The 18250-nt window shown below is 39.5% G+C and overlaps 1 protein-coding gene across 1 annotated transcript; it reads left to right on the top strand.

Annotated features, from left to right (window-relative positions):
- Positions 1 to 1838: 1838 nt before the first annotated feature.
- Positions 1839 to 7259, top strand: LOC132142007 (prokineticin receptor 2-like). The gene is made up of 2 exons (XM_059551654.1): positions 1839 to 2370; positions 5755 to 7259. Exons 1-2 carry the CDS (start codon positions 1904 to 1906, stop codon positions 6473 to 6475), a joined length of 1188 nt encoding a protein of 395 aa, XP_059407637.1. The 5' UTR covers positions 1839 to 1903; the 3' UTR covers positions 6476 to 7259.
- Positions 7260 to 18250: the final 10991 nt, after the last annotated feature.

The following is an 18250-nucleotide window of genomic DNA, read 5'->3' as shown; positions in this document are numbered from 1 at the left end:
GAAGGTGTGTCCAAACTTTTGGTCTGGACTGTATATATATATAAACTGTGGTATTATACTGTGACTAAAGTGAGACAATTAAAAATAAACTATAACTTTAAATTTAACTTACCTTTTTTTTCCATTCCTGGGTTTCTCAGCAGCAGTTGTCATAGTTTGCTTTGAATGGGAGACCAAAAATATTTTTTTCTTGCTCAAATAACAAAATAAAAAGTCCATGTTTTTTTATGACTTTCAAAAAAATAAAATAAATAAATAGAGAAAGTTTTGAGTAATAATAAACGATGTCAAGTTTGCCTTTTTTAATTTGTTTTTGTAATTTAATGAAATGTGATGTAATACAAAGTAGAGTTTTATAAATGTAGCCTACAGTATTCTAAATAATAATAATAATAATAATAAAAAAAAAATAAAAAGAAAGAAAAAAGAGAATTAAAAAAAAAAAACCTTAGGAGGGTTTACGATGGTGATGAGTGACCGTTGAGAAACGTCATCACTTTCGTTGTGTGGAAAGCTAATACAAACAGCCACTTGAGCCCTTACATTTGTGATTTTTAAGGAACGTTTTGTTACTTTGCCACACCTCAGAACAACCAATTTCCTGTGATAGAATCGTTGTTATATAAAACAGTGGTATTATACAGCTTTTAAACTGAGATTATTATCAAAATAAAAGGAATTAACAAATTTGTCGGTTTTCTCAACGGCTCTGGCTGGCACAACGGTAAGTTAGCCATTTACGGTTAGTAGAGATTTGGCGCGTTTATCGACATTTTGCTATTTCGTGGTTTGTCCAGTCGAAGCTATCCATTTGATAGCTATAGGAGCTCTGAGTACTGGGGGATTTAGGATGTGTTTATAAAAATACATGTAAATTTGCGAAGGGCTACGCGAGCATAATTTGTGTGTCGGCGTGCAGATACACAGTAGAGCCGCTAGAGGGCAGGAGGCGCTGAGCGCTGCTTCTTGCATTCATTCATTCATTCATAAGCGGAGAACACAGCAGCCGCTCTCCGGTCACATCCAGCAGAAACTACAGAGAAACTTCTGAAGATGCGCACATGTCCTCCCGCCGAGAACAACACCAGGAATGCTCTGAAGGTAGGATCATAATGACTTCTTATTTCTGAAGGGAAAGTGCAATTGTTCAGTGTTTTTTTCTACCATCAGATTTGGGCTTTTTCTTTTCTCAGTAGAAAGTTTGTAAGCATTTAAAATTGTTGGGTTCTTTTAAATGCAAATGAATACCAGCAAACAGCCCACAATAAATCAGTTTTAGAAGTACAGAATACATGTCATTCACCACAGACTTTAGTGCGTGCATTACTTGTTCACTTTGCATACTTTATTGTAAATAATTTATTAGAAATATATGTTACTCTGTTGCTGATGCTAATATAATCTAACTAATCTAATAAAAGTGCTATCTCAATTTTTGTTTCTTCATCCTTATATATATATATATATATATTTAAATATATATATATATATATATATATATATATATATATAAAGAGCAGTGAATTCCGTTCTGTTTGAAAGAAAAACAAGTTACATTTAAAGTAAACATGCATGAAAAAATTAGCATTATCATAAATCCATCCCTAATATGGCCATCTGTGTGGCCAAAATATGGCCAAAATAACTTTCAGTGAAAGAACCATTTTTGCTTCTAACATTTTAATAATCTAAATTACTTTATTTGGAATGCAAAGTTTCTTAATGGAACCATTGATACCAATAAAGAACCTTTATTTTGAAGAGTGTAGGATAACACTAGTCCAGGAATGAATGTTTTTTAAAAGTAAAAAAATTATTTTCTTAATTTTGAAGCCGGCAACAAATGATGTGTTCAAACAAGAATATGAAAGATCCTGGTTTTCTGACAGACCATTAAAAAGAGATGATGGGAGAAGACAACAGGAGCACCTCCACCGAGACATGGACTCTCATCCACCCATCGGGGAGCCCCCTTGACCTCATACCCAATTACGACATCCCCCTAGATTACGAGGTTCCGATGGACGAGATCCCAGACACGACTCAGGGACGAGCGTTCTTCGTGGCTAAAATCATTATTGCGGTGGTCCTGGTCTGCATCATGCTGGTCTGCGGTATTGGGAACTGCCTCTTTATAGCCTCATTGGCACGCTACAAAAAACTAAGGAATCTCACCAATTTACTCATTGCCAACTTGGCAATATCAGACTTCCTGGTGGCCACTGTGTGCTGTCCCTTTCTGGTGGATTATTACGTGGTCAAACAGCTGTCATGGGATCATGGGATTGTGCTTTGCGTCTCCATTAACTACCTTCGGACCGTGTCTCTCTACGTGTCCACCAATGCCCTGCTAGCCATCGCAGTGGACAGGTGAGCATTCGTCTCTCTGAGCTCATGCAGCATGATGTTACATGTTGCATACACTGTGGGTCAATATGTTTATTAAATAATTATGGTAAATTGGTTTTGATCACAAGGAAACAAGCTTGTAGGACAAAATCTCCCATTATTTGCTGTAGTTGCATAACAAGGCCAAAATACAGAAAAAACATAATTACACATTTAAAGCAAAAAAATGAAGGACTAATGATGTGCATTAAGTTTGAAAAGTTTCCTGTCTTTATGAGAAAGTTCCAATTACTATGAATAGGATATTCTTTTGTTTAATGCAATTTTTTATTAAATTCAGTTCAATAAAAAAGGATTAAATTGATCAAAAAATATTTTCCTTTTAATCAAAGATTTATGAAAAAAATGACTCAGTTTCCACAAAAATATTAATATTAATATCAAATGTTTTCAACATAATAAGAAATGTTTATCAAGAAGCAAATCCGCATATTAGAATGATTTCTGAAGAATCATGTGACACTGAAGACTGGAGTAATGATGCTGAAAATTCAGCTTTGAGCACAGGAACAAATTACTGTTTAAAATATATATAAAAATAAAGTGATTAAATTATAATAATAGTTAGCAATATTACAGTTTTTACTGTATTTTTAAATGCAGCCTTGGTTAGCAGAAGTGAATTATTTCAAAAACATTGAAAAATCTTACCAACCCCAAACTGGTAGTGTACATAATATTAATATTACATGTTACATTTTTTGCCTAATTTATGCTGTCATACAGCTATCACAAGCTGTTATGCAGTTTTTAACATATGTTTCCCATAGATGATTAAAAATGTTTTCTTAACTTTGGTAACAGGGTTGGCTAATTTAGTTAATTTAATGTTGGATAATAGTTTAGCTCTTAAAGTTTGTACAGTAAAAAGTGCCACGTGAAAAGAAAAACTGCTCAGCTTGTGCATTAAAAAAACATAAAATAAAAAAATCACTGAACATGCACAAAATCATATTTACGACTTCCAATCTTACAACAAATTTCTCAGAAGGACATGAAGGCAGGATTAGAGACTTCGGTTCAGATTTTAGTCGACTCAAATTTGGATTAGGTGCAGACTTCATTCGTACATTCAGAGCACATGAAATGCTTTCTGATGTGCCGTTGCACCTGTATGTGAGACGCTTGCACAGCACTTGCATCACGTTTGGCCAATCCCTGAGGCTAAACTAGCTAAATAGCATGTCAATATTTGAATGGCCGGGCAGAACATCTTATATTTAGCCTTCAGCAACAGCCTTAGACGTCAGCTGACAGGTCTGCTAGTCAGAAATTTAGACACAACGTACAGTACATTCAACAGTCTCATCGCCTCTAAAGATCTTAATGTGAACCCATTAGTCAGTCCTTGCTGCAGTTTGGTTCTTAATCTTTTTGCAAACACATTTCAGCAAATAATTTGACAAGCATTCACTTTAAAAATAAAACAAAACCTAATGAGCTGCCTACAAAGGCAGCACCCAACCTGAAATTAAGCCTTGTAAGTTTACCTTATTGCTATAGAATTTTACACTCTTAAAAATAAAGGTTGGCATTGATGGTCCCATGCAGAACCTAACATCCATGGAACCTTTCGAATCCACAAAAGGTTCTTTATAGTGGAGAAAGTTCTTTAGATTGTAAAAATGTTCTGTGCACTAAGAAAAACTGTTATTTTCAGAACTGTTTATTGAAAGGTTCTTTGGGAAACAAAAAATGTTCTTCTATGGCATCATTGAATAAAAAAAAATAAAAAAAACCTTTAGGAACCTTTACTTTTATGATTATACAATGCCTCAAAATGCTCTCTACTTAGTGAGCTCACTAGATTTTGGAACAGAACCGCTTTTGTCTTAAAATGCCATGAAATTGTCCAACCTGTTAGCCCAGCATGCTTTTCCCATGAACTTTGACTTCTTATTTGTGAACTTGGCAAGTAGCACAGATGATGCATATCGATAGTAAATTTAATAAAGTCTGGGCTTCCCATGCAGTACAGTAACTACATGTATTTGGGGCGAAAGTACATTGTGTTCACATTGCCGATCTAGAAAGGACTCTGTTATCCCTGCTGAGCCAGTGAAGATTGCAAAGGTTTCCTCTGGGAAGAAAATAAGTCATTGGAACTTTGGAATATCAGAATTTCAAGTAACATACAGATCAGTTAACAAATTAAATTCATATTTACTAGTTATACATTTAGAATTATTACAGTCAGTGGGACATATTTTAGTGCATGAGAGAAAACAAGTAGAGCCACCGGCAAAGATGTGCTGTTAATCAAAATGGACAGAGTTTAAATGAGTAGAAATAGTGCTGTATCATTCATTTAGAGAACGAGTGATGGAGGAGCCTGTTATTCATCATGAATGTCGAAAGGTTATGAAATATCTCATTAAGAATGGGGAACAGTGATCAGATCAGACAGAGAGATCAGAGAGTCGGTGTGTGTTAATACTGTGTGCCAGACCCTGATTCATTTTCTACTTCTGGACTGCTCTGAGGATTTGAGCTTTGAGATGTTTCATAAATACCAATACAAATCTACACCAAACACTTGATCCATTCCAAATGCTCACAGTTTCCTAAAGCAGATTCAAATCCAGACCCAGTTCAAATTCTACAATTCAGAATTTAAGAACTGGCTACAGGAGGTTTGAATTGGAAATGAAGGAAGTGGAATTTACTTCATCGCAATTCAGAGAAATTTCAAAGGTATTCCATTCCGGAAAAATGTAATATTAATATATCTGGATGTATAGTTGTATTAGATATAAAAAAAATATAATGTATATAATTAGTACAATAGGCGTAATTTTGTTTGTTCATCTAATATCAATATAAATCTGTGGTTCAGTAGTAGAGCGTTATGTTTGCAACACAAAAGGTCATGGATTCAATTCCCAGGCAACACACATACTGGTAAAAACAAAAAATATATAGCCTGAATAAGTTGCTTTGTTTAAAAGTGTCTAATAAATGTAAATATCAGATCTTTTAATATAAAACCTTTTTAAACTTTCAGAAAAAGCTTCAAAATCAAAATTGTGTTTTGATGAACACTCATTTTCAAGCTAAAAATTGCACTTTATTGAAGTCATTAAAAAGATTTGTATTTCATTTCCTTTTCATTTAAGTCTCGGCACAGTATGTAACACTGCTTTTCATGTAGATTTACATTGTTGTTGTTGTTTAAATTTGGTCACTACATGTGGTGACACGAGTTTCCTTTTAAATTAGTTTTGTACTGAGGGATACATCTTCATTTGTTTTGTTTAGTTTAATATATATATATGTGTGTGTGTGTGTATTATGTGCAACTGCATTCAGGCATTCAGTTTTCTCAGCATTTTCTGTATTCAACAGGTACATGGCTATCGTTCATCCCCTGAAGCCCCGTATGAAGTATCAGACAGCGTACTGGATTATTTTTGGAGTTTGGATGATCCCTGTGCTCATCGCGGTGCCGTCGGCATACTTCGCTACAGAGCACGAGTACCCACACAGCACGCTCGGCCACCACAAAAAGATCTTCTGTGCTCAGATCTGGTCTGCAGACCAGCAGCTCATGTATCGCTCCTACTTCCTCTTCATCTTCATCGTGGAGTTCCTAGGGCCCGTGGTGACTATGTCAGTCTGTTACGCGCAGATCTCCAGGGAGCTGTGGTTCAAGAACGTCCCGGGATTTCCGACAGAGCAACTGCGTAAACGGCTACTGAGTCGCCGCAGGACGGTGGTGGCGCTGATTGCAGTTCTGGTGGCGTATGTTCTGTGCTGGGCACCGTATTATAGTTTCACACTGCTGCGTGACTTCTACCCGGTGCTGATCACACGCGGCCGTAACTCGCTGGTCGTTTTCTACATCATCGAATGCATCGCTATGAGCAACGGGGTCATTAACACTCTGTGTTTTGTCAGCGTTAGGAACAATGCCACAAAGTGCCTCAGAGCCGTCAAACTCACTAACTGGCGTTCGCTAACGAGGGCGATCGTTGGCAAGATGGCTGAAGACGACATCAGAACTTCATCCTTGCGAGTGACTGAGGACGTGGAATGTACACGAATAAAGAGGAATAAAGAGAAATGATGGAGAAATAAACTAGGAGGTGATACAAGGCCACAACAATGACATCATGTGTGTCAAGAAATGTCCACAAACATATTTTGGAAGTAGCCACACGCATGAACACTTATGGGAACAAATAAATTAAGAATTAGCCTCCTTGTTTTGGAAGCCAGAGCAACAGAATTACCACTGCAAGAGGTTCAGATCAAATGATAGACCAATGAATTAAACTGATGAGAGACTGGCTTGTGTAAATGCTCAAAAAATAATATATTTATGTTAAATTCACTACTGGAATAATTTGATTAGCAAAAACATTGCTTCAAAGACCCCCTGATGTCAACATGCATTTTCAGTGATCAATGTAGATTTTCTGAAGGTGATAGACCAGAAATGATGTTGCAGATCGAAACACTGAATTAACAGATTAAGTGCCAGATGTAATGTTCAGTTTGTAAGTCCTATTCAGAATAATGTTCAAAAAAGTGTCTGTACCTAAATTTTTGCTAAACATTTCCAGTTTCCATCTAAAATGGACTAGTGTCAGTGAAATGCCAACTTTCATTGCTTTTCACACAAATCATAGGAGCAGATTATCAGTTAATAAAGGCTTTTTCATGCAGTTCTTTGCACAATATGCAACCTCAAAACACTTTTAACTTGTATGACTTGTGAACTAATATATTCTGATGTAGTAAACTTGCTTGGTAGTGCACCTGGTACCGTGTTGAATTTACCATGTGTCGCGCTTGTGTAAAATACTTGTGAAACAATTGACAATAAAAGAACTCAAACACTAATATAAGCAACCTGAAATGATATGATTTCCTGAGTAAATGCATTTTTTTATCTCCCGTGTGTCTCTTTTGTTAACACTATCATTTAGGTTTAGAATATAGGGTTTAGTGTAGGTGTACATTATTTATTAACCTTTTAGTGCCACTAAGTTCATTTAATTTCACAGTTTGAGGAACGATATAATAAATTCACATGCATTTGTTGCAGATCAAATTTAACCCACTTTTAGAGCCTATCACTGGATATTTCACTTTGAATGTTTTACAAAACATGCAAGAACCATTGTAATAATTTTGCAGAAATCAATGCCACAGGTATGTTTTTCTAATGAGCCTGGGTTACTAGTCTTTGTGCCCATTCATATAGTGTCACTTGGCTGTTCCCTGAATAAGAGCAAACTTTAAATAAAGCATTTATTATACAACAATTCATTCAAGCTAAATTCATTCATTTTTTTATTGCATTATTTCTGTTTAAGGTCTCAAGGTATAAAAACATGATAAAATGCACTTTAATCAACTTTCACATTTTGTTTTCTGATTATTGCACATACAATTGTCCATGTTTGTTTTATCACATTTTTTTAATGATATTAAATTTCATTTCATGGAAACCGAAACGCTGTAACTATAATGGATAACAGTTACATCTGGAGTCAATCTGGAGTCAAATTGTAAAGTACATTTTCCTTGTGTTTAATCCATATGCACACATGGGTAAAAGATGCAGTTTTGTGCCAAATCTATAAAAAGATTGTTTCCGTACAATGGTTTGATCATATTTAAGACTTTCCGAGTCATTTAACGCACTGAGCAAATAGAGAAACATGAGCAAGCAGAGCTTGGGAGACATAAAAGTGAACGAAATCACAGTATAACAAGTCAAGAGCAGCAAAAAAGCCATCACTAGCAGAACCACTAGTCGCCTTGCACATCAGGAATTAGGAACAAATTGGCATCAATGTGTGCCTGAATCTAAAAAACACATTTGTTCTGTTCTAAATTAACTGCCTACGTAGGCTGCATTTTAAGATGCTATGTTTCCTCCAGACTCTTTGAATAAAATAATTTTAAGGTAGTGGATGAGGAGAGAAAAAGGCTGATTCGAAATACTGAAAAATATCAATCACTGATTAATTCTTGTAATCAAATGAACTATATAAGTGAGTGAGTGAAGTGAGTGAAGTGACATTCGGCCAAGTATGGTGACCCATACTCAGAATTTGTGCTCTGCATTTAACCCATCCGAAGTGCACACACACAGAGCAGTGAACACACACACACACTGTGAACACACACCCGGAGCAGTGGGCAGCCATTTATGCTGCGGCGCCCGGGGAGCAGTTGGGGGTTCGGTGCCTTGCTCAAGGGCACCTCAGTCGTGGTATTGAGGGTGGTGAGAGAACTGTACATGCACTCCCCCCACCCACAATTCCTGCCGGCCCGGGACTCGAACCCACAACCCTTCGATTGGGAGTCCGATTCTCTAACCACCAGGCCACGACTTCCCCCAAAACCAGGTATGCACATAGGTTTTTCAGTCTGGTTCTCATCGAGAGCAGTGACAGAGCACCTGGAGTTTTGGTTTGGTGCTCAAACAGGACATAGTGTGACCCATTAAATATAACTGTAAAAAATCAAATAATTAATAACAACTATACAGGTGCTGGTCATATCATTAGAATATCATCAAAAAGTTTAGTATTTATTTCACTAATTCCATTCAAAAAGTTAAATGTTATATTCAATAATTACACACAGACTGATATATTTCAAATGTTTAGTTCTTTTAATTTTGATGATAATAACTGTCAATTTGATGAATTATAAATTCAGTATCTCAGAAAATTTGAATATTACTTAAGACCAATACAAAGAAAGGATTTTTAGAAATCTTGGCCAACTAAAAAATGTACAAGAGAAGTATGAGCATGTACAGCACTCAATACTTTGTTAGGGCTCCTTTTACCTGAATTACTGCAGCAATGCGGCGTGTCAAGGAGTCGATTAGTCTGTGGCACTGCTCAGGTGGAAACTTTACACTGGACCTCAAGCAACATGAACTGTGTGCCTCTCCTCTCTTCCTCCAGACTCTGAGACCCTGATTTCCAAAGGAAATGCAAAATTGACTTTCATCAGAGAACATAACTTTGGACCACTCAGCAGCAGTCCAGTCCTTTTTGAAGCGAGACCCTTCTGACTCTGTCTGTTGTTCAAGAGTGTCTTGACACAAGGAATGCGACAGCTGAAACCAATGTCTTGCATACGTCTGTGCGTAGTGGTTCTTGAAGTACTGACTCCAGCTGCAGTCCACTCTTTGTGAATCTCCCCCACATTTTTGAATGGGTTTTGTTTCACAATCCTCTCCAGGGTGCGGTTATTCCTATTGTTTGTTCTTTTTTCTATCAAATCTTTTTCTTCCATTCGCCTTTTTATTAATGTGCTTGGACACGGAGCTCTGTGAACAACCAGCCTCTTTTGCAATGACCTTTTGTGTCTTGCCCTCCTTGTGCAAGCTGTCAATGGTCATCTTTTGAACAACTGTCAATTCAGCAGTCTTCCCCATGAATGTGTAGCCTACAGAACTAGACTGAGAGACCATTTAAAGGCCTTTGCAGGTGTTTTGAGTTAATTAGCTGATTAGAGTGTGGCACCAGGTGTCTTCAATATTGAACCTTTTCACAATATTCTAATGCTCTGAGATACTGAATTTGGGGTTTTCCTTAGTTGTCAGTTCTAATCATCAAAATTAAAAAAAAATAAACATTTGAAATATATCAGTATGTGTGTAATGAATAAATATAATATATTATTTGCATTTGTTAGGATTTATTTGTTTTTGATATGCTGTCACAGTGTCTGGGTTGTGTTCCCTGGATTTCCACTAGGTGTCCTCCTTTCTCACTGTGTCTGTCTCCTTATCACTTCCTGTTCCCTTATTTGGTCACCTTCCTCCTGTTGAGTAATTGATTGTTCCCCACCTGTCTCCTGTTCCCTCATTATCCTTCTGTGTATTTATACCCGGTCTGTCTGAGTCTGTGTTATGGAGTCCTTGTTTAATGTCCTATGATTATTCATGTCCGTCGCTTCTTGCCTTGCTTTGCCTTGTCTTCGTGTCTTGTTTATGTTGGATTTGGATATTCTGGTTTTGACCCTGCCTGGACTGTTTACCCCTTTGGATTACCCTTTAATAAATGACTTACCTGCAATTGGTTCCCTCTCCTGTGTTTTCTGTAACACCAATCGTGACAGAAGGACTACGTCACACAGGGAACCAGCAGTATGTCGTTTTTCCGTTCCCCAGCCAAAATGGCGGAGCGGCGAACCAAGTACCTTCGGTTGACCGCCCTCCACCAAGAGGGCAATGAAGTGGGTGCCCTGGCTCAGGTGTTCTGGTCCCTGGCCGAGTTCATGGGCTACAACGATGCGGCCCTCAAGGACTATTTCAATGGCAGGCTGGATGATCCAGTGTCTCAGGAGGAGATGGCGCAGTTAGAGACACTGGAATTCTGGGAATTCGTGCGCTACCTGCAGCATCGGCTTCGGTGGGATGCCCCAGCCACTTCTGTCTCTTCCGGCGGGGTGGTCGTCAGCCCAGCACCACTGCCCAGGATGGCAACCAGCCAAGCGCCACAACCCAAGATGGCCGCCAGTCCAGCACCACTGCCCAGGATGGCTACCAGCCAAGCGCCACAACCCAAGATGGCCGCCAGTCCAGCACGACTGCCCAGGATGGCTACCAGCCAAGCGCCACAGCACAAGATGGCCGCTAACCCAGCGCCAATGCCCAAATTGGCCACCGTTCCAGCGCCACAGCCCAAGATGGCCGCCAGCCCAGCGCCAATGCCCAAATTGGCCACCGGTTCAGCTCCACAGCCCAAGATGGCCGTCAGCCTAGCGCCACAGCACCAGATGGCCGTCAGTCCAGCGCCACAGCACAAGATGGCCGTCAGTCCAGCGCCACAGCACAAGATGGCCGTCAGTCCAGCGCCACAGCACAAGATGGCCGTAAGTCCAGCGCCACAGCACAAGATGGCCGCTAACCCAGCGCCAATGCCCAAATTGGCCACCGGTCCAGCACCACAGTACAAGATGGCCGCCAGCCCAGCGCCACAACCCCAGGTGGCCGCCAGTCCAGCACCACAGTACAAGATGGCCACCTGTCCAGAGTCATGGCCCAAGATGGCTGCTTGCCCAGCGCCGCTGCACAGGATAAGAGTCTCAGCTGACCCTCCGGAGTCGAGTCAGGTTCCAGTTGACCCTCCGGAGTCTATTCAGGTGCCAGTTGACCCTCCAGAGTCGAGTCAGGTGCCAGTGAACTCTCCAGAGTCGAGTCAGGTGCCAGTGAACTCTCCAGAGTCGAGTCAGGTGCCAGTGAACTCTCCAGAGTCGAGTCAGGTGCCAGTGAACTCCCCAGAGTCAGGGCTAGTCACCGCTGATCCTCCAGAGTCAGGGCTAGTCACCGCTGATCCTCCAGAGTCAGGGCTAGTCACCGCTGATCCTCCAGAGTCAGGGCTAGTCACCGCTGATCCTCCAGAGTCAGGGCTAGTCACCGCTGATCCTCCAGAGTCAGGGCTAGTCACCGCTGATCCTCCAGAGTCAGGGCTAGTCACCGCTGATCTTCAAGGACTGAGTCAAGTCACCGCTGATCTTCAAGGACTGAGTCAAGTCACCGCTGATCTTCAAGGACTGAGTCAAGTCACCGCTGATCTTCAAGGACTGAGTCAAGTCACCGCTGATCTTCAAGGACTGGGTCAACTCACCGGTGATCTTCAAGGACTGGGTCAAGTCACCGGTGATCTTCAAGGACTGGGTCAAGTCACCGGTGATCTTCAAGGACTGGGTCAAGTCACCGGGGATCTTCAAGGACTGGGTCAAGTCACCTCTGATCTTCAAGGACTGGGTCAAGTCACCGGTGATCTTCAAGGACTGGGTCAAGTCACCTCTGATCTTCAAGGACTGGGTCAAGTCACCTCTGATCTTCAAGGACTGGGTCAAGTCACCTCTGATCTTCAAGGACTGGGTCAAGTCACCTTTGATCTTCATGAACAAAGGCAAGTCACCATTGATCTTCATGAGCAAATACAATTCACCAATGATCTTCATGAGCAGTGTGAGTCCAGTAAGGACACCAGGGGATTACCAGAGTTTCGTCGTCCCGTTGGTCCAGCCGCACGGAGGTCTGCTCCACCTTGGGGGGCTCTGGTCCTGACCACATGGCTGTGGTGGTCTTCTGCTCCGCCCTGGGGGCCTTCCGCCCTGACCACACGGTTGTGGGGGTCTTCCGCTCCGCCCTGGAGGACTCTGGCTTCATCCACAAGGACGTGGTGGTCTTCTGCTCCGCCCTGGGGGGCTTCCGTCCTGACCACACGGTTGTGGTGGTCTTCTGCTCCACCCTGGGGGGCTTCTGTCCTGACCACACGGTTGTGGTGGTCTTCTGCTCCGCCCTGGGGGGCTTCCGCCTTGACCACATGGCTGTGGTGGTCTTCTGCTCCGCCCTGGGGGGCGCCACATGATGTCCTTCATGGATTTCTGTTTTGTGTTTCTTGGTTTCTGTTATGTTTCTGTTTGTTCCCCTCAGTGAGTCTGGCCCTCCGTCCCTCCCCCTGAGCCTCCACCTGTCCGCCTCCCTCCTGGTCTGTGTCGTGTATTGTCGTGGAGCGTCTGGGAGCCGCTCCGTAGAGGGGGGGTCCTGTCACAGTGTCTGGGTTGTGTTCCCTGGGTTTCCACTAGGTGTCCTCCTTTCTCACGGTGTCTATCTCCTTATCACTTCCTGTTCCCTTATTTCGTCACCTTCCTCCTGTTGAGTAATTGATTGTTCCCCACCTGTCTCCTGTTCCCTCATTATCCTTCTGTGTATTTATACCCGGTCTGTCTGAGTCTGTGTTACGGAGTCCTTGTTTAATGTCCTATGATTATTCATGTCCGTCGCTTCTTGCCTTGCTTTGCCTTGTCTTCGTGTCTTGTTTATGTTGGATTTGGATATTCTGGTTTTGACCCTGCCTGGACTGTTTACCCCTTTGGATTACCCTTTAATAAATGACTTACCTGCAATTGGTTCCCTCTCCTGTGTTTTCTGTAACACCAATCGTGACATATGCGTGTTTATATGTCACAAGCTTCTGATTGTATTATTGTTATACTGTGACAAACACATTTAATATGCTTTGATGAAGAAAAAGCCACATGATGAATTCTGGGAGTGTCAATGTGTGTGCATGCTTTAGCCACTAATATGTAACTCTGAGATACATTTATGCATCTTTTAGGGGTAAATAAGTTATAAAGGTATATCTTTTGAAAGGGTATCATCCCAGTGATAGCTTTTTTAGCTTTTTACCATTAAAATTAATATACTTTTTGCAGTCCATGCAGTTCAGTTTAATTTAGGATGCTGCCTAAGAATACAACTGTCTATGTAGGCATCTCACTGTTTCAAAAAAGGATGTTGTGCCTCATTCATGAAATATGAAGAGAACAGATTTAAATAGTAGTTTTCAAAAGCATTCATACATAATCCAATTTAACATGACAACTTACACAAGAGTGGAATTAAGGATGCAGATTTGTTCTGGTTGTTTGTCGCTGAGTGAACAGGGGCAGTGTTGCAGAAGTGTGAAGTGTGAAATCTAACAGCATATGTGGAGAACTTCATGGAAAAAAACAACGCATTAACAGGCACACAACATTGACAGACCGTAGTGCTTTATCACTTTACTGAGCTAATGAGAAAAACAGACAAACCCTAATGGTTTTGGCAGTTCCCGCTCTTAAAGTTGGAATAGAGGCATGCTAGAAACAGAGAGAAACTCAATGTCTCTATATACCTCCCTTCTCTAGGAGACTGATGCTGATTTATAAACACGCAGCATTTCAGTGCAGCTGAGACACTTCATAAGCAGGAAAAGCTGCCAATTTATGCATAAATAAACTCTATATACCACCATTCAAAAGTTTGGGGTCAATAAGATCAATATTGATAAATTTCCACAAAAATATGAAGCAGCTAAACTGTTTTCAACATGGATAATAATAAGGAATGTTGTTGAGCAGCACATCAGCATAAGAAAAAGATTTCTGAAGGATCATGTGACACTGAAGACTGGAGAAATTAAGCTGAAAATTCTGCTTCGCATCAGGAATAAATTACATTCTAAAACATATTCAAATCGAAAACAATTTTTTTAAATTGTAAAAGTATTGCACAATATTACTGTTTTCATTGTGTGTGTGTGTGTGTGTGTTTGTGTGTGTGTGTGTGTGTGTGTGTGCATATATATATATATACAAATACAGACAAAATACAGTGCATTCGGGAAAAAAAAATAATAATAATTACCTCAAGAATTCTCAGGCTGTGAGGAACAAGATTCTCTGGTCTGATGAAACCAAGATTGAACTGTTGGGCCTCTATTCTAAACCTTCCCAACAGTGATGGTGGTGGCAGCGTCATGCTGTGGGGCTGGTTTTCAGCAGCAGGTACTGAGAGACTGCTCAGGGTTGATGGGAAGCTGAATAAAGCAAAGTACAGAGATATTTCAGTTTCACGGCGCTCAGGACCTCAGATTGGGAGATTGGGCCGAAGGTTCTCCTTCCAACATGACAATGACTCATGCACTCAGCCAATACAACACAGGGGTGGACAACACTGTCAATGTCCTAGCTTCCTGGGACCAAGGAATAGGACTTTTTGTCTTCGGTAGTGGACATTATATTTGACTGAATTTCTCTGAGAACTTGACGTTCTGTACGGAGCACATTCAGGGCTTTTCAGAGATACAAAATCATAGGAAGTTTCACCGTGAGCACTCCTGCTTGGTCTTTAAAAATGGCTGATATTAATTTAGTGATCGAATTTAACACTCTTATGGAAATATTATAATATTTTTTAATTATCACTTAAATCTGACTAATTTTTAAAGTGTTTATCATAGGTCAACAGCTCAAGAAAATGTTATGAAACTGGATATTGATTTCATACATGTCCAGGGGAATGCAAATTGGAAAGAAATTGTATGGAATCTTAGATATCATTATGAAAACCTGGCCAATTATCACTCCCATTATTACACTTCTTTTTTCATTACGTGTTGCCCCAAAAACACATTAATATGCAAATTAGATAGTGTATAGATACTGTAGGAAACCCCATTAATGCCATTTTACACACATACTGCATAAAGCTAAATTCATATCAAATCATTGTTATATCTTTCATAACATAAACGAGAATCATCTTTATACAAAGTCCTAAACCCTAACATTTTTTTATTATTATTTTTATTATTATTGCCTATTCATGTCTTTTTATTTTAAATAATTTTTCAATATTGTTTTTTTCTATTTTTCTTATGCTCTAAACAATGTAATGAAATGAAAAATATACTAAATTCACAAACATTTAAAGGAGGTTAAAGTGACTTAACCCTATCAAACACCTCTGGAGAGACCTAAAAATATCCGTCCAACGATGATCTCCATCCAGCCTGAGCGAGTTTGATAGGATTTGTGAAGAAGAATGACAGAATATCCCTCAATCCCGGAGTGCAAAGCTTGTTGCATCATACCCAAAAAGGATCGAGGCTGTAATTGCTGCCAAAAGTGCTTCAACTAAGTGATGAGTGAAGGGTCTGAATTCTTATGTAATTATGACATTTCAGTTTTTTCTTTTTAATATATTTACAGACATTTCTAAAATTCTGTTTTCACTTTGTCATTATGGGATTCTGAGTGTAAATGAATGAGTAAATAAAAAATGAATTTAAATGAGTGTAGTATCAGGATGCAACATAAAATGTATTAAGGTGAAGGGGGTCTGAATACTTTCTGAATGCACTGTACATGCAGCAGTGAGCAAAAACTATAAACACTTACCAACCTCAATCTTCTGAACTATATTTACACAATAAAACTTAAAATGTAAAGGGCACTTAAGCCCATTATGGGCACTTATGAAACTTTTCTTGTGTGTTGCATATCTCAACTCTTATGGATTGAATGGGGTGTCTGGATTTTTAATAAAGTAAGCTAAAACCACAATAAAATGTCCCTATACTGTCTAAATCAGCAGATTTCAGCTGGCTATTCTTCAGGTCACTCATTCTACATTTGACCCAATATGCAACTCAACACAGGAACCAAAATAATAAAATCCTGAAAAATAAACAATATTTTTAAATAAAATTTAAAACAAGATGCATAGGCCCAACAATTTGAAAAAAAAAAAAAAAAAAAAAAAAAAAAATATATATATATATATATATATATATATATATATATATATATATATATATATATCTGATGATGATATTTTAAAATTTTAAAATCAGTTTTAATTATTATTTATTTCCCCCCCTTAATGTTTATCTTTGGTCTTGAAGGTTGATGCATGGCAGATCTGTCTCTCTTTTCTCTCCTGTCCAGGACAAATAGTGCGTCTGGAGGGATTGAGGTTAAGCCAAAATAAATAAATAAATAAATAACATATCACATTCATCTCATAGAAATTTCTAAGAACTGACCACTTCCAAAAATAGGCTTTGTAATTGTGACTGCACTGACAGATGGGAGGTCAGGAATGAGCCTGTGTTGGTAACATGTTGTCATTTCACGTCTCTTAGAGTTCAGCTTTAAATCCTGTATAGTGACTGAGTGACACATGAACTGAATCTGTGAGCTGGGATACTCTGATTCAGAACAGACAGGCCACCAACGGCATGAACTCAAACTGCTTTAGGAATGTGAGATAGATTAGGAAACCAAAAAGTGCCCACGCTGTCTTCTTCTAAAGGAGCATCCTAAATGAAGAGGAATCATCAAAATGAGTGATTTTGAATCATGAATCATGCCTGAATCATTTAAAATAGTGTGTAAAATGCACAGGAGACTTGAATCCCAAATGATTTCACTGCAGTGCTGCAAAAGCAAGGGATTCTAGATGGTGGCATAATTCCTCTACCTACCTTCTGGAACAAACCTGCATTTGCAGCAGTGTTGGAATGAAGCGAATGTTTCCAGAAAGACTAAACGTCTGGCTCATTTCATGAGCAAGTGCAACTGAAAGCAAATGTCACCACATATCCTCCCTCACACAGTGTTCAATAACCCGAGATAGCAGAAAGAAACAGCATTCTCTCATCCGCCGAATAAAAAGAAACTGGAAACACTGGCAGCTGGGACTGATTCAGAAAGAATCTCAACTCAACCCAGAACGAGCTCCTTTAGATTAACAACCTCCACGAACACAGCAGCTGATGAAGCAATACAGAGCAGCGATACTCACACAAGGTCATTTGAGGTCAACTAGATGAGCTAGACTATTTTCTAATTGTTGTTTTTTAGCTTTAATGATTTGAAAAGGGGGTCTATTTGACATACTGTGCACAAGTAAGTTAACACAAACTATTCTAATTCGACTTCCATTTTGGGTGTCGATGCTTTGTGTTACAAAACAGAAACAAATATACAACAGACAAAAGTCCAAAATACTGAACATGACAAAAGACACAATGGCTACATCTTAGTGCTTTGTATGACATATAAAGCCTGACTTAATCTGCTTAGATCAGCTGTTCCTCTTCTGAATGCTCAGATGTTAGTTCATTTGTGTTTTCTAAACAGTGTTTGAACGGTTTTGGACCAAATCACAATGGCTTGAAAAGAGCTGTATCTCGAAATCATGGATTTCCTATTTAAGACTTGCTTGTTTTCTTCTCCATTTAGTCACCCATACTTGCTCAGTCACAGTAAATCAGTTCATCTCTCAAACAACCGTTCTCCAAAATTGCAGCCCTCTGGGTTTTGGCCTAGAATTAGAAACGTAATACACATGTAATGCATGGTGAGCTCTTTGCTTGCAGAGTCTGTATTCGAAAATCATGCAAGCTGCCTACCTAGACAGCATTTTAAGGCATCCTTCCGATGTGAATGCTGTTCTAAAAGACAACCTGCCTACTAAGATACTTCCTTTTGTCCAAATTGTAAAAATTGCTGATTCAGT

Source organism: Carassius carassius, chromosome 6 (assembly GCF_963082965.1).
Source record: "Carassius carassius chromosome 6, fCarCar2.1, whole genome shotgun sequence".
In the NCBI taxonomy this organism is placed as follows: Eukaryota; Metazoa; Chordata; class Actinopteri; order Cypriniformes; family Cyprinidae; genus Carassius; species Carassius carassius.
Note: the sequence above shows the minus strand (reverse complement) of the source record. Positions and strands in the feature narration are given on the sequence as shown.

Excerpts from the sequence above, each read along its gene's own strand:
- LOC132142007 (XM_059551654.1), top strand. The coding sequence starts at position 1,904 with ATGATGGGAGAAGACAACAGGAGCACCTCCACCGAGACATGGACTCTC. Across the intron at positions 2,371-5,754 it reads CTAGCCATCGCAGTGGACAG|GTACATGGCTATCGTTCATC; the intron begins GTGAGCATTCGT and ends TGTATTCAACAG.